The sequence below is a fragment of the Danio rerio genome, chromosome 6 (assembly GCF_052040795.2).
Source record: "Danio rerio strain M-AB ecotype USA chromosome 6, GRCz13ab, whole genome shotgun sequence".
Lineage (NCBI taxonomy): Eukaryota > Metazoa > Chordata > Actinopteri > Cypriniformes > Danionidae > Danio > Danio rerio.
This window is the reverse complement of record NC_141026.1, coordinates 50,693,635-50,709,064: the sequence shown is the minus strand read 5'-3', so window position 1 is coordinate 50,709,064 and position 15,430 is coordinate 50,693,635. Positions and strand designations below refer to the sequence as shown.

Here is a 15,430-nt window from a genome sequence, read left to right as displayed (position 1 = left end):
ATACTACAGAAGTCAATGGTTACAGGTTTCCAGCATTCTTCAAATTATCTGCTTAACCTGTAACCATTGACATAGAATTTATGAAAAAAAAAATACTACAGAAGTCAATGGTTACAGGTTTCCAGCATTCTTCAAATTATCTGCTTAACCTGTAACCATTGACGTAGAATTTATGAAAAAAAAAATACTACAGAAGTCAATGGTAACAGGTTTCCAGCATTCTTTAAATTATCTGCTTAACCTGTAACCATTGACTAACAATTTAGGGGAAAAAAATCTATAAAAGTAAATGGTTACAGGTTTTAGCATTCTTCAAAGGGTAAATATGACATAAGAGTATCTTATCTTCATAAGAGTAAATATGACAGTATTTTCATTTTGGGTGAAAAAAAAGTGAATTATAATGTCATTGTTACTAATAATACCCAGCTAACTAGAACCTTTTCACACCGATCTGATGTCAAGCATTATTAATTTGGACAGGTAATTATACAACTGCAAATGTTAATGTGTAGGTGGGTATGTGCATGTTAACCTAGCAGAGTGAAAAATTCAAATGATCCCATTGTTTTTAATAATTCAATTCAGTTTGGGGCCATATTTCATCTTAACATCAACAGAACATTTTTTCCAGAGCCAGTTACATCTGTAACTTCATGACCTGCAGAGTGTATCACTTTAAGCCCTGTATCTGAAGAAAAGAGACCAGCTGTCAGACTAAATCTGATAATCAGCTCTTGCGATGAGGTTTTCACGCCTCCATTATTCCAGCATGCGTTGCACAGTCTCCCCCTGCAGCTACTGACTAACAAATCAGAAAATGCTTGATTGCTGTGTATTAATATGGAGACGCATCTATTTAAGGAGAAGAGGGGAAAACTTTCCATCTAATCAACGGCAAAAGACGATCTTATTGCTATGAAGAGATTTTACATTGATGCATCAGCTTGTTCAAGACCAACACAGGAAATAAACATGGCAAATATTTGCTCAATTGTTTCTCCAAGAGAGCAACGAGATTTATTAGTAAGCAAATAGAGAAATTAATATTTTTGATTTGTTGCTTTAATGAAAAGTTAAGCAAACTGGGCTCAGATTAGTCAAAAACTATCACCAAAAGGCAATAATTAACAATAATTTATTCATTTATTATAATAAATCAATTAATCCAGGTAATTAATAATTAAAACATATACTGTCCAAAATGACATTCTAAATAGGGTTGAGTTAAAAAAAAAAACACAATAAATAGTTTTGTACAAATAGTACAGCTTTAAACACACTAGTTCCAAATTATAAAAATGATATGCTTTTAATAGCACATACAAACTCAAAAAGGATGGCGTTTGCTGTTTGTTTAAACTTATTTTTCAAGAGTTCACACTTGCCAGGAGAGAGCCCTGAGCTTATAAGATGGCGAGAGGGGAGTTTAAGCACTGGTAGATCTCGAGAACTCCCCCAACTTGGTAAAGGGTCACGAAACACCAAAACACATTTTTTACAGTTGAGAGTCATATGTGTCCAACGCTGCTAAAAACACTATTAGGACACATATCTTTCACAAAAAAAAAGTGAAAATTGGTTGCTTTTGCGTTATTTTGAGCAAATTCGTTCTTTTTGGCTTGAAACAAATTTTTGAAGCTGTGTCACGCTGATTAGATACTTGCGTGTAATCCAACGTGTAGACAGGACATCTGTACCTGCGAGTGCATCAGGAGTGTGCTGCACTAGTTCATGAGAAAGATTTGTTGAAATATTATCAGACATACAGTGAAAATGTCCTTGCTCTGTTGAACATCATTAGGGAAATATTTAAATAATAAATAAATAAATCAAAGGGGGGCTATAAATTCTGACTTCAACTTTATAAATAAGATACAATCAAAAAATTATGTAAAATACATTTGCATTTATTTGTTGCTTATACTTACATTTACCCTCAGGAATAATTTTATTAATTTACTTATTTATTTATTTAATTAGACTATTGCTTTTTTAAATGCCTTCACTATTTTACAACTTTGACACACTTAAACCACACTCAAACTGGGAAGTATATATAAGCCCCCTTCAATTTTTTTTATTCTTTTTTAAATATATTCCAAATGGTGTTTAACAGAGCAAGGAAATTTTCACAGTATGTCTGATAATATTTTTTTCTTCTGGAAAAAGTCTTATTTGTTTTATTTCGGCTAGAATTAAAGCAGTTTTTAATTTTTAAAACACCATTTTAGTGACAAAATTATTAGCCCCTTTAAGCTATATTTTTTCTCGATAACCTACATGACAAACCATTGTTATACAATAACTTGCCTAATTACTCTAACCTGCCTAGTTACCCTAATTAACCTAGTTAAGCCTTTAAATGTCACTTTATCCTGTAAAGAAGTGTCTTGAAAAATATCAAGTAAAATGTTATTTACTGTCATCATGGTAAAGAAAAAATAAATCCATTATTAGAAATGAGTTATTAAAACTATTATGTTTAGAAATGTGTTGAAAAAAATCTTCTCTCCGTTAAAAAGAAATTGGAGAAAAATAAACAAGCGGTGTAATAATTTAGGGGGGCTAATAATTCTAACTTCAACTGTATGTATATATATATATATAACCAAATAAAGTCTTTACATTTTTATCTATATTCTACTTTTTTTCTACAGCCACATACTCTATATCTAAAGTCTTTTTATATATTTGTATATTTATATTAATTACTTAAATTTGTATTTATATATTTATATTGATATTTTTTATATTATTTTAAATAACTTTTATTTTCTATCGCATAACTCCTCTTTCTCCCTAATTTAGATTCTTATTGTTAACTTTATTATTTTTATTGTTGTTATTATTTTCACAAGTCATGAGTGGTTGTGTAAGCATTTCACTGCATATCAAACTGTGTATGACTGTGTATGTGACCAATACAATTTTAATTTGAAGTTGAAACAATATTCATTCCTTCGCTTTCCTTCGGCTTAGATCCCTTATTTATCAGGGGTCGCCACAGCAGAATGAACTGCTAACTATTCCAACATATGTTTAAAGCAAAGGATGCCTTTCCAGCTGCAATCCAGTACTAGGAATTACCCATACACTCTCGCATTCACACAGTCACTCACACACTACGACCAAATTAGTTTACCCACTTCAGCACCCGGAGAAAACCCACACGAAAATAATTCAATTAAATTCAGTTCAGCTTTATTTGTATCGCGCTTTTACAATGTGGATTGTGTCAAAGCAGCTTCACATAAATGGTCATAGTAACTGGAACAGTGTAGTTCAGTTTTTAGTGTTTAAGTTCAGTTCAAATAAACATGCAAACTCCACACAGAAACGCCTATTGGCCCAGCTGGGACTCAAACCAGTGACCTTCTTGCTAGGAGGTGACAGTGCTAACCACTGAACCACTGTGCTGCCGAAACACAACACTGTTAGTTTTTATTTATTTACAAAAGTTGTCAGGTTTGCTCTCATTTCCCCTTTCCCTTGTTCTCCCTCTTTTTTCTCATCTGTTGCCATATCCTTCCCTCCTTCCTCCCACCCTCACCCAGTCTCTCTCTCTCCCCCTCTCATGACTAACTAATGAGTCCTGGCATTGCTGTGGTCCCCGTGGCATTATTGGGCTGATCTGTGCTCTCTTAAGGGTTCGCTAAGAGCTTGACTCTCCACGGCAGCAGGAGGCCCACACTTCTCTTAAACAGCAGGGCTAAAGAGGTTTGTTTACTGGGTAACACCTTGGCCTGACCTCCCCGTGCCGCTGGGAGTTACTCTGTGATTAGTTCTGTGCTTGCCTGGAGCCGAAGAACCGGCGTCAGGCTGGAAAGCCAGTCTCTCCCCACCGCAGGGTGAATGATTGGGCAACTCATGCTGTAATCAATCATCCTTTCTACCACACGTACACATCCGGCGGGAGAAGGATGGGCCCTCCTAAACTTGTTGCTATCTTTGTCGCTGTGCCTGAAAAGCTGCATGATTTTATTTAGAGTCGGCCTTTGACTCGATAACAGGAGATTAATTGGAGCTGTTGCTTGGCTTTGTCCCCAATGGGTCTTTGTGGCTTTCGGCGTATAGAGAAAGAGGACCAGGATATATGTGGCTAATCGGGTCTGTTTGCTGCGTGCTTGAACACCATTTTCTCTTTTCGCTCCTGGTTGGCAACTGTTTGCTGCTCGGCCCCTGTGGACGGGGTCTCATTATTGCAACGTGTATTCACATCTTCCACCTTTCGCCCTGGGTTCTCCTTCTCCTTCACTTTGTCGCTTTCTTCTTGCAATGAAATGTCAGTGACAAACCTGGCACCTTCTCCTCTGGCGGCACTGTTGGACTGAAACAGGGCTCCATTGACCTAACCGTGCCTTCTTATTGAGTCAGTGTTTTTTTTTAGAAAGAAAATTCACTTTTCATGTCTCAATGGACTCTCCAATGAGCATTGGGTTGGCGTTTATAGCATAGGCATAGCAATCATTGCGGACCAGGTAGCAATAATCATACTGTTGAATTCATGGTGAAGTTTAACCCTCTTGTTGTCATAGAATTGCATATACAACCACTGTTACTTAGCGTTCCGGCCAGACATTAATCAATCAGGAGCTTGCTCTTTTAGGGGAGTGATTATAACATAGCGTCTGTTGTTGGTGTCCTGGGGGAAATCCTCTTGCCGACACCGGACAACAGTTCATCAAACTGGGCTCGACTCAGTCTGAAGCATGAAAGCCTCCATCATCCAGGTATAATTTCTGGAAGAGTTGATGAACTCACAGGACTGGGTGCACCTCTGAAAGCATCTAGTAAACTCAGACACGGCGCCAAACAAATCTACGCTGTTTATCAGCCTTCCTTAAGCACAAAAAAGCCCAGCTACTATCTCAATAAAAACATGTTAGCCATTTAGCAACAAAGCTAGAGTTACCGGGCATACAGAAGCCCTGCCCATGACACGAATTTGCGCCTATTTTGAAGTGAATTTGATGCACGAATAAAGCAAGTAAAACGCATCTATTTAAGCATGAATAGCACAATTTATTTGCATGTGCTTCATCTAGTGTGAATGCAGCATTGGACTTTGCTGCAATTTTACAGTTATTCATTGCAAAAACATGTGCTTTTTTTAATATTCTGTATTAATCTGTATTATTTGTTCATGTGCCCTCTATCTCTTTGTAATTTTTTTATATTATTATTTATTTGTTTTATTGACTTTTTTTTTCTTTCTCATTGTCCTTTTCTTTCTCATTGTCATATAAAATATTGTCTTATTAAAATTGTTATATTTCTCTGGTTTTCTTTTTATTACTTTCATCTGTAGCATTTGTTTAAATAATTACCTGTTGTTATTGCAATAAAAAAATACAACTCAGTGAAAATCTAAGTTTTCCCTCATCAGTGTGGAGTATTTCCTCAAGTTAATCAGAAGGTAACACTCATTTTTGACTAAAGTAAAGGGTGTATTTTCTAATGCTAAATGTAGCTTCATAAATACAAAAAATATTTTATCAAGAAAGTATTCATAAAAGATAAAGCATCAGATTCTTATTGTGTGTGTGTTTGGAAGTGTGTGTGTTGGGGTGTGCATGTGTGTGCCAGTGTATGTGAGCAGTTTTTGTGATGTAAAAATGGTTTTAGCTGTCGGGTCAAAAATGATCTGAGGAACAACAGTTGTGCCATAAATGTGTACAACATTTATGAAAATAGAAAATTATTTAATAAATATTCATTTTAGAAAGTCACTAAATTTCAAGATAAACAAAAAAATAAAGGGGTTTGTTTCTCCTGGTAAAATGGTGCCCATGAGGGTTACATAACTGTGAAAGTGTATCATCTGGATGTGTTTATAAAGTATGTTAGTGTGTTACCATTTTAACCTTCAGGCGTAAAAAATGATAATGTTCCTATATTTAACAAAGATGAATTGTATTGAATTTATACAGTGAAGATTATGCAGTGTTACTTTTAGATTTGATTATTTAATTTCAGTAGTTGAACACAGTTAGACTCCGCAGAAGTCTCTTTATTTCATTTATATCTTTGTTCTGTCGTATTTATGCTCTTAATTTTGTATTACTATGTTATACAGATGCCCCAGTGTTGATTGCATTTATTACACCAGCGAATTATTTATGCATATTTCACTTTGCTGCAATATGCTTTTGTGCATAGGCCTTAATACCCAGTTAGTTTCTGCACAGTTTTTTCTGACTCATTCATAATCCTTATTTTTTTCTAGTGTAGCTGTGGTTTATTTTGTGCATGCACTAAAGCAGTTTATTTCAAGTGTATATAAAAAAAAATTTGTTATTTCTCTTTAATGTAGAAATGTGTTAGAAATAACACCTTTTAAGTCCTAAAATGCAAACCAGTTTCTTCTTGTATATATAAATATGCAAAGAGTAGACTAGTTTTTAGTCACGTGACCTGTGCAGAAACCTTTTGGGCAAAAAAAAATATAAAGGGAAGACATAGCAACTACACTAATCTCAATAGGAAAACATCAAAATCCAGTCATTGTTCCATCTATTTCAAGCTACGAATATTTGAATTGCATATTAACAGAGCAAAACAGAATTATTGGGGTTATTGAGGGCATTTGCGATCCTTAAACTGCACCCGCAGCCGTTTTTTCTGTTATTTATATCCCCATCAGAGCTCCGAATCAGCAAGTTTACATCTATCTTGTGGATATTCCTCAGTGATTTAATCATTGGTGATGGAATTATAGCATGTTAATGTCTGTCTTAAATATTTGGTATCTATTTATTTTGCTTAGATTAATATTTGTGGGTAGGAATAATCTATTTGTTTACTTTTGCTATTAATACATTGCGTTGCAATTTATATTTTAAAGAGCCCCTTTTATGGGTTTTTGAAAATGACCTTTCATGCAGTCTGTAACAAAGTGAATGAAAACATCCAGCTCAGCTTTAAATCTGAAAGTGCACTTTATTCAAAAATATATACTTCTTAAAAATATTTAATACTTTAACAAAATAGTCAGAATAAAGAGTTGAATAAATTAATCGAATAAATTAAACGTGTTGGGTCCGGATCTTTTGGCTGAACGCATCAATGTCGATGCGGTACATCGCCAAATATCAAATACCAATTCCGCTAAAACGTGAACGCGCCTTTCCCTTCAGACACTAGCAGGGGATCACGGGACTGATTATGATGCGAAGATAACAAACAATCTGTATGGGGCTATTCACATAATCCACTTTGTGGATTAATACTGAATGTGTGTCGTTATTACTTGAGGTTAGCGTAAGAAGTAAAGTAATATGCTGGTGTTTAACTGCATTGCTTTATTGCATTCCTACATTGGTCTCTCACATATTCTGCTGGCTATTTCATAGCCGTGGTGGGCATTTCTATCTGTCTCATGCTGAACCCAGTCAACCACTCACAACAGACTGGGTCATCGGACCAATCACAGCAGATTAGCACATGAAGGAGAGATTTGAGAGCAAATGAATCGCTGAACGAATCAAATGGGAGTTGCTGAGATAGTCATGTTAAAATAAATACATATTATAAGAAAATGAAGGTGTTTTTTGACCTTGCATGCATGTCAGCCTGTTGCTGAAGACCCCTAAAACCAAAATATGACCTTTTATAATGCAAAATAGGGGGTCTTGAATTGCACTTAACCTGCAAATCAGAATAGAAATTTTATAAGAAGCATACAAATGCACTGACAGTTATAGGTACCATATTTTGTTATTAGTTAATTATGCTTCCATTAGGCACAAATCCATTCATTTATACCTTTTGGTTGTTCTTTCTATGAGGGAATTATGTAGAAGCACAGCCTAGGCATGTCTGCTCATCGGTTAGTAATGCTACATCTTATTACACAACAATTATCTGGCTTTTTGGCTAAAAAAAGAGAATCACTCAGCCTGTGACTTGGTGGTCAGCGGGAGATAGCAATGTTTTGCCCGCCAGGGGAGCATTCCCCTAATGGCGTGACGTCATGTGGAAACTATCAATCGGCTTAAATTAATGACCACTATTTGAAAAGGGAAATCATTCCTCTGAGACAGCTCTAACCACAAAGTTAATACTGTAATAACAATACAAGAACTTCAAAACAAGCACAGCAATGTCATTTAAAAGTGTAAAAAATGCATTCACAAGCATTAGATTTTTCACCAAATCATGCAGCTACATCAAAAATTACACAAACAGCTCTGATTTGTCAACACAAATGTCTAAAAAGTCACAAAAATATCTCAATAAATTCACCCAATGACAAAAAAATCTACAAGTCATCCACCTTTACTTTTTACAGCAACACTTTGTTTCTTTTCTGTTCTATTGAAGAGCTTCAATAAGTCTCCGGAGATGAGAAAAAGCAGCATATGGAATATTCAGACAATTCCTTACAGCATCTCCAATACAAGAAAACAATCTTTATGCTTGTTTTCATCCAAGCTAATCCCAACTGCAATATTATTCCTGCACAAGGTCAAACAGGCTGTTTCGAAATAAGCCACATGAGGTTGTTCACCCCATAGTACAACATAAGGCAACGGCTATCTATATATTTCCACAAAAAGACATTCAGAACTTCAGAACCTGGAGGTCAAGCTCATTCCCGGCTAAATGCGCAGTGGAGCGAGCAACACATGAGCTCATAGTCTGCTTCCTCTAATGCTCCCCATTAAAGTTAATGTGTATGTTTGCATAAAACTCACCAATATGGCTGCGATGTGTCGAGGCCAGGCTGAACTGACCCCAGAGAGACAGCAGACAGATGCCCAACAGCAGCAATCTCCTGCCCACACGCTGCAGCTCCCTCTCCCGCATCCTGCAGACACAAACATATACATATTATGCATGCTCATACTAAATCGAGAACATTAACATATGATTCAGTGACATATGGGGATTAGGAGTCAGTAAACAGCTCGTTTATATTAAATACAGCATCAAATGCCATGGAAATCAAACTGCCATGATTTGGTGATATTATAATACTTTGATATTGGGGATTAAAAAGATGGAGGTTGATTATAAAGACAGAATGACAGCCTTTTCTTCCATATCGTATTGTGAATAACAAAACAAAACAAATGAGGGAGAGAACTTCATTTTAAATATCGTTCAAGTGGATGGTTGGATAACTGTGGTTTTCCATTGGTTGGTCTGATGTGATTGACAGGTTTGTCTCGCTTTCAGCCAGTAAATATGTCAACTGCGTGTCAATTTAAAAATGTGAATGCAAAAAAATAATATATAGGGAGTGTTGCGTTGGGAAGAGAAGTGAATACAGGGGTTGGATCAAAACATAGTACGCACAGTCAGCAGCTCATGTCACTTGTGATTTTTCCGGCCGTGAATACATCATTATATGAAGACAAAAATGACATTTTTGGGCGAATTATACCTTGTAAATACAGTATGTGGCTCTTTTAACATCATTTGAAGGTGTCCATGTCGCTGAGCAATGTGTGTAAAACAATGAAAAGACTCGTGCAGCCGCCTTTGCTTCTCTCCTGAACTTGAAAATATGATTGGCAGAATCATAGAAATGCTGGATTAATAGTTGGAACTAAAATGTGCAGCGCTGTGGCCCTTTTGGAACTGAGTTTGACAACTGTGGTCTAGGGAGTCGAATCGAGATCGCAATCTTTTTTCGATTAATTGTGCAGCTCTAATACACAGCAACAGAGGCAAATCCAAAGCGTAATCCCAATGACAGGCAAAAGGGTCTAGACAGGTGGCAAACAATCAAAACGATACAGTATAAACAGCAATGATGGCTGAATTGCGAACAAATCAATCTTTTTAACTGGATCTTCTAAGTGAACAGGTTGAACTAGTTCACCAAATCGAACTGAATCATTTGAAATTATTCAACTCTCCGTCAACCACTTATTAACAAACTACTTACTTTTTAACATGCTTGATGCCCCTTCAGACTCAAAATAAACCAATTTGAGTTTTTCAGCTACTAGAACAGTACACAGATTTGAGGGCCAATGAACTGATACCACTGGACATGCATGATTCAGCAGATGGTGCCCCAAATACAAACAGTGCTTGATAGCCTGCACATGCATGATTGATGCATGATGATATTTTAACATGACATGACTACATACAAACTGACTAGATGTTTTAATATGTTGAGTCTTAACATGGGAGGATTGTCATTACGTCATCATGAATGAGTTTATATAGCATAAAAAAGAACCAGTGATCTGTTGTTGTTTTTTTTTAACCAGTTCATTGAAACAAACTCTTCAAAAGATCCAGTTCAAAAAAAGATCCTAGCTTCCCATTACTAATAAACATTCCAAAGGGTCAAAAACAGAAAGGCAAAAACGAAGTAAATGCTTTGTAATACAGTAGCAAGTCTAACAATTGTCCTACAGCTTTTTCAGAGTAATCAGGGTGAACTTGAAACTGGTGTGTGAATGCAGGGTGTGATGGGGTTTGTAGTCTGAAAGAGTGTTACAGGGAGCAAATTCATGTGTCTTCAATTGCTTTACTGTTCAAATGCAACTAAATAAGTTTTTTTTTTACATGTGCCTATGTTTACATCTACACAAACTAGGTGATTATTTCTAATAAATTAATCTCAGTAAGATGTGACAGAATATTTTCCTAAAAGTATGGTTATTTTTACTGATGTTATTAACAAACCCAGCATTTACTGGCCATTACTGGCTATTTTATACATCTTTATATAGCTAGTAAAATCTAAATAACACAAAGTAAAATGAGTTGTATTGAAAGTTTAATGATTCTGAATGGATGAACACCGAAAAAAGTGCAATATCATGAAACTAATTCATGGAGTTGTGTACATGTACACTTTGTTAACAGCGGTAATAATATGAATGAGGCATTTTAAGTACATGCCTAATTATTCAGATCAAATAGCCATATAGTTCAATGTAATTATGGTTACTACATTAAGATTATAGGCTCAATTACATAGCTAGATCAAAGTATTGTGTTTACACATGATCATGTTTAATTGGAACATTGGCAAAATCCCATTATAATTGGATAATAGTCCATAAGACAGCTTTGTTGCTACAAGATGTTTTCAGTATTTTTTACCTGGCTAATGATTGTATTCAGAACTCACGTATGTGTATAATGGTATTGTCTGTGAACAATAGCCTTACTGATTGCAAGAAACAGTAACATGAAAAGGCATTCTTTTCTATTGTTTATTCCTTGTTCACCTTTTTTAAATGACTACCATTTTGTTGAAACATTCACTGAAGTAAACTGCTGTAAAAATGCATCAGATCAATTTTTTTTTAATTTTGTTTGTATAAACCTCAGTCCTGATCAAAACTACTAAATGTTTTAAAAAATTAAAAGATTTTAACTCTTTAATTGCTAAGTTCACAGATGATGTCGCTGATTTGGTGAAAAAAAAACACAAAATTACTTAGTTTCAATATAAGATTTAATAACTTGGACATTTTAGGACAAGATTAGTAACAAAATTGGCTTTGATGCATTGTTAGATTTTAATTTTTTCATCCTAATTTACTGTTGGTGACGGTATTTGTCCCACTGACTTCCATTATAACCACATTTGATGGTGCATAAATACACAGTCTTTGTTTTTGTTTACTCCATGTAGTTCTAAGAGCTGAGATGCAAAATTAGATTTTCTTAGATGCATCAAGGTAAGTGTAAAAAGGTCACACTCACACTTTAATTTGCTGTTATACGCTATTTAAAGTTCGGATACTAAGCTTTTTTTGCACAGGCCTATCCAAAGGGTAAATGGTGACAACTGATGATCAACAGTAAACATTTCAAATTGTACCTCTCCCCAACTGGAAAAAACACCAACAATCAAAAATGCATGATTATATGGTGTCATGGTTTTGCAATTAAAAAATGTGGTTATAATGGAAGCCAATGGGGCAAAAAATGGGAAGTTTCAGTGGAAGTCAATGGGGCAAAAACAGCCACCAACAGTAAATTAGGGAGAAAAAATAAAATCAATTAAAAAACAATGCATCAAAGGCAATGTTTCACGTTCAATACTTTGATAAAAGGTTTTTTTTAAAAATCCAGTCCACAATTACTTTTATATTGAAAATAGGCCATTTTGTGTGTGTTTTTTTTTCACCAAATCAGTGACATAATTTATGAATTTGGCAATTGAAGAGTTTAAATCCAGTAGTTTTCTAAATATTTCAGTAGTTTTGATCAGGACTGAGGTTGATTAACAGATTTATGTTTAAAAAAGTTGAAAAATAACATTTATCTGATTCATTTTTACAGCAGTTTAATTCAGTGGATGTTTGCATCCCAAACATAACAAAACAGTAGTACATTTGCAACGAGTGTATCATTAAGTTCTTTAAAAAAATTCAATGCAAAATTCTCGAAATATGTGTCAATAGAAGAATTTGTCACTCAAAATAATTCTGCTAGCTGAAACACAGAAAAAGCTATGGCCAAATTAAGACTCAAAATCACCCCAGAGTGGATGAAAACATCCCCAACAGTACATAAGGGTTATTATTATATAATACCATGCAAAACACTAATTTCATCCCATTTGCCAAAACAAAAGATTTTACAACTTCCCCCTAATTGCCTCAAACACCCAGAAAATAGGCCATTTACCATTTAAATGTCAGATCAAACATCCCATTTTGTTCTGAAATACAGTCAGTACAGTCGATCAAACAAATGGCTCCAATGCACAACGCCACCCATAAATCCCCCAAAATGCGAGATGGTTTTGTACGCTGGCATACACGATTCCAAACAGCCATTAATTTCCTCAAATATCAGCCATCCTTCAAATGTGTTAGCGAGTGACACAATCTCGCTCTTCGGTGGTGGTCCGCTCTTGTCTGGAAAACACAGTAATCTTGATATACTATCAGAGGCTGCAGGCCAGTAATTCCCTCTCTGTCTTTGAGGGGTCCGGAGAGACCAGCACACACAAAAGCAATCATTGTGCCGCCCCGCCAAGCTTGTGTTCTACTTGCGGAGAGAGGACAACAGCAGTATCACAGCCATCTTTTCATGTCTTTTGCCAGCACCTCTCCGCAAATTACAGCAAAGGCGAGCTTCGTATGAAGGGCTGAGAGCCTGCATGTTTGGCAGAGACTGAGGGGCTTTTCTGCATATGTTCCCTAGTAAGTCTGACTCTGGAGGTTTCTCTGTCCTTCATTAATCTACACTATAAGTTCGCAGCAGAAGCATACGAATAACCCAATTTGAGGTTTTGATTAAGGCAGGCATTTTCTGAATTAGTGCTATTTGATTAGGGAAAAAAGCTCTGGGTTGCATTTTGCAAGCCAAATAAAAAGACATTAAAAATGTTAATGAGATCTGCATCGATATAAAATACATATACATAGTAATGGAAGCTCCTGCAGTGGTGCTTACCAATGCAATACTGACTGACCCAATGTAGTGAGCTCTGAGCGGCTGCCAAAAGTAGTTATGTGGCTGATCTGTGGTTGGTAAGGTGTTGCTTTGCAGCTTGTAGTAGATTTATTATGCTAATATGATGTTAACATAATCTAAGCAGTAGTGTAGCGTAGTGGTTCCCAACCTTTTTTTACCCGAGACCCCTTTTCCCCTGGAAAATATTGTAAGGCCCCCCTCCACATTTAAGGCGAATAAGTGAGACTCTGTCATTTTTTGTGGGGGACTGATTACAAATTTTTTCCATTTTTGGTCAGCTAGGGCAGTGGTCCTCAACCTTTTTATCACAGCGGAGTGGTTGTCAACGCTTGCCAATTTTACCGCGGACCAGGGAGGAGGGGGTCGTTTGGTGTTTCATAGGTTGTAGGTAGCTAGGCGAACATCAACCGTTTTCTCAGAGGATGACAAGCTGACAAAACATTACTGCAGCTCTGATACAAGTTTTATTTATGGATAAAATTACAAAGCACTGCATTGTTTGTGTGTTCTGGGTTTGTCTAAGAAAATTAGTCTTACCAAAATGCGTATATTCCATATAAGCTGAAGCTGATCGCTCAATTCTTGTCACGTGACTTGCAGTGCACTTGCGGGATTCATTGGAACATCACGTCGCTTGTGCATGTAAGCCGCGCACCTCCATTGGAAGCAACAAACTTATACGAACGGCCCCTAAAAGGCACCCGTCCTTAGAGATCTCCATCAGCTGATCATCTTGCACAGACATGCTGGATTCACCTGATTTGTTGACAAATGGGTTGTGAATCCATTCCTTGGCAGTTTATGGGTCGTTCACTAGGCCTCCTTAGCAAAGAAACTTTCCAAAGATGTCTGTTTCTTACTCATTTTGCTGCTAGTGGGTTACATGTGGGCGCTCAAGTCACCAAGATGTAAGCGATAGAATATGGTCATTTTACAAAATAAAAGACTTTTCATAATAAAAGATCATTCAGACTCCGATAATGAATTAAACAAAAATAATGAATCATTCTTGTGCAGCTTTGTACCAACTAAGCAGCAACCTGCTCGCGAAAAACACACACATAGGCCCCATTTACACTAGTATGTCTTAGTTTCAAAATGGCATTTAGGAACGAAAACGATCCACGTCCATGCTGGCGTTTCATCTAGCATTTCTGAAAAGTCCTCCTTCCCTACTATACAGCTGAAAACGCACATCACATGACCACACACACACACACACACACACACACACACACACACACTGTCATGCTCTGCAGTGTAGGCTATGCGCGCATCTGACACTGAGCTCCAGCAGTCACCCCAGACTGCAGTGCACATCAGACAGTTTATCAAGGATGTATCATTGGATCATTGCTCACTATAGTTGTTAAACGTAATATTTCATTAATCTTGTCTCTATCTAACAACTCTTCGGTCTTTTAAATCTATCAGGTAACGTGTCACAGTGTCAGTACACTGCTTCAGTCTTTCGCTTTCACACTTGTACCTAGTCATTTTGGCGAAAACCTCAGATACTGTTGTTTCCTGTTGGTTGTGCAACTTTTGTACCAACCAAGTTTGTCAACATCATTATAACGACACAGATCCCACTGGAAAAAGTGATTGACAGGTGTTAATCTGTGTGTAACATATCTTTATTTATTTATGATTTGGTTATGGGTAAAACAAAGGCTATGAGGTTCAGGTAGTTGAAACGGTAGGCTACAAATAATTAATTTGTTATGAATTAATTAATTATTCATAAGTTATTAATTTACCACCGCCTATGACGATGATACCATCGTCTATCACTATGTTTCACATTGGATATCATCCAATGCCAAATTGGTCAACATCGCCCAGCCCTATTGGCCTCTGAAGCTAAGCAGGGATGCGCACGGTCACTACTTGGATGGGGGACCTCATGAGAAAGCTAGATTGCTGCCGGAAGTGGTGTGAGTGAGACCAGCAGTGGGCGCTCATCCTGCGGTCTGTGTGGGTCCTAACTCCCCAGTATGTTGATGGGGACTCTATGCTG

General features: G+C 36.5%; 1 protein-coding gene across 1 annotated transcript in view; it reads right to left on the bottom strand.

Annotated features, from left to right (window-relative positions):
- Window positions 1–15,430, bottom strand: part of tafa3a (TAFA chemokine like family member 3a) — a 200,797-nt gene that overhangs the window by 56,718 nt on the left and 128,649 nt on the right. Inside the window, exon 2 of the mRNA XM_087258000.1 lies at window positions 8,700–8,812. Coding sequence (XP_087114126.1) covers window positions 8,700–8,811 — 112 coding nt within the window. The 5' untranslated portion in view covers window position 8,812. The remainder of the gene's footprint in view (window positions 1–8,699; window positions 8,813–15,430) is intronic.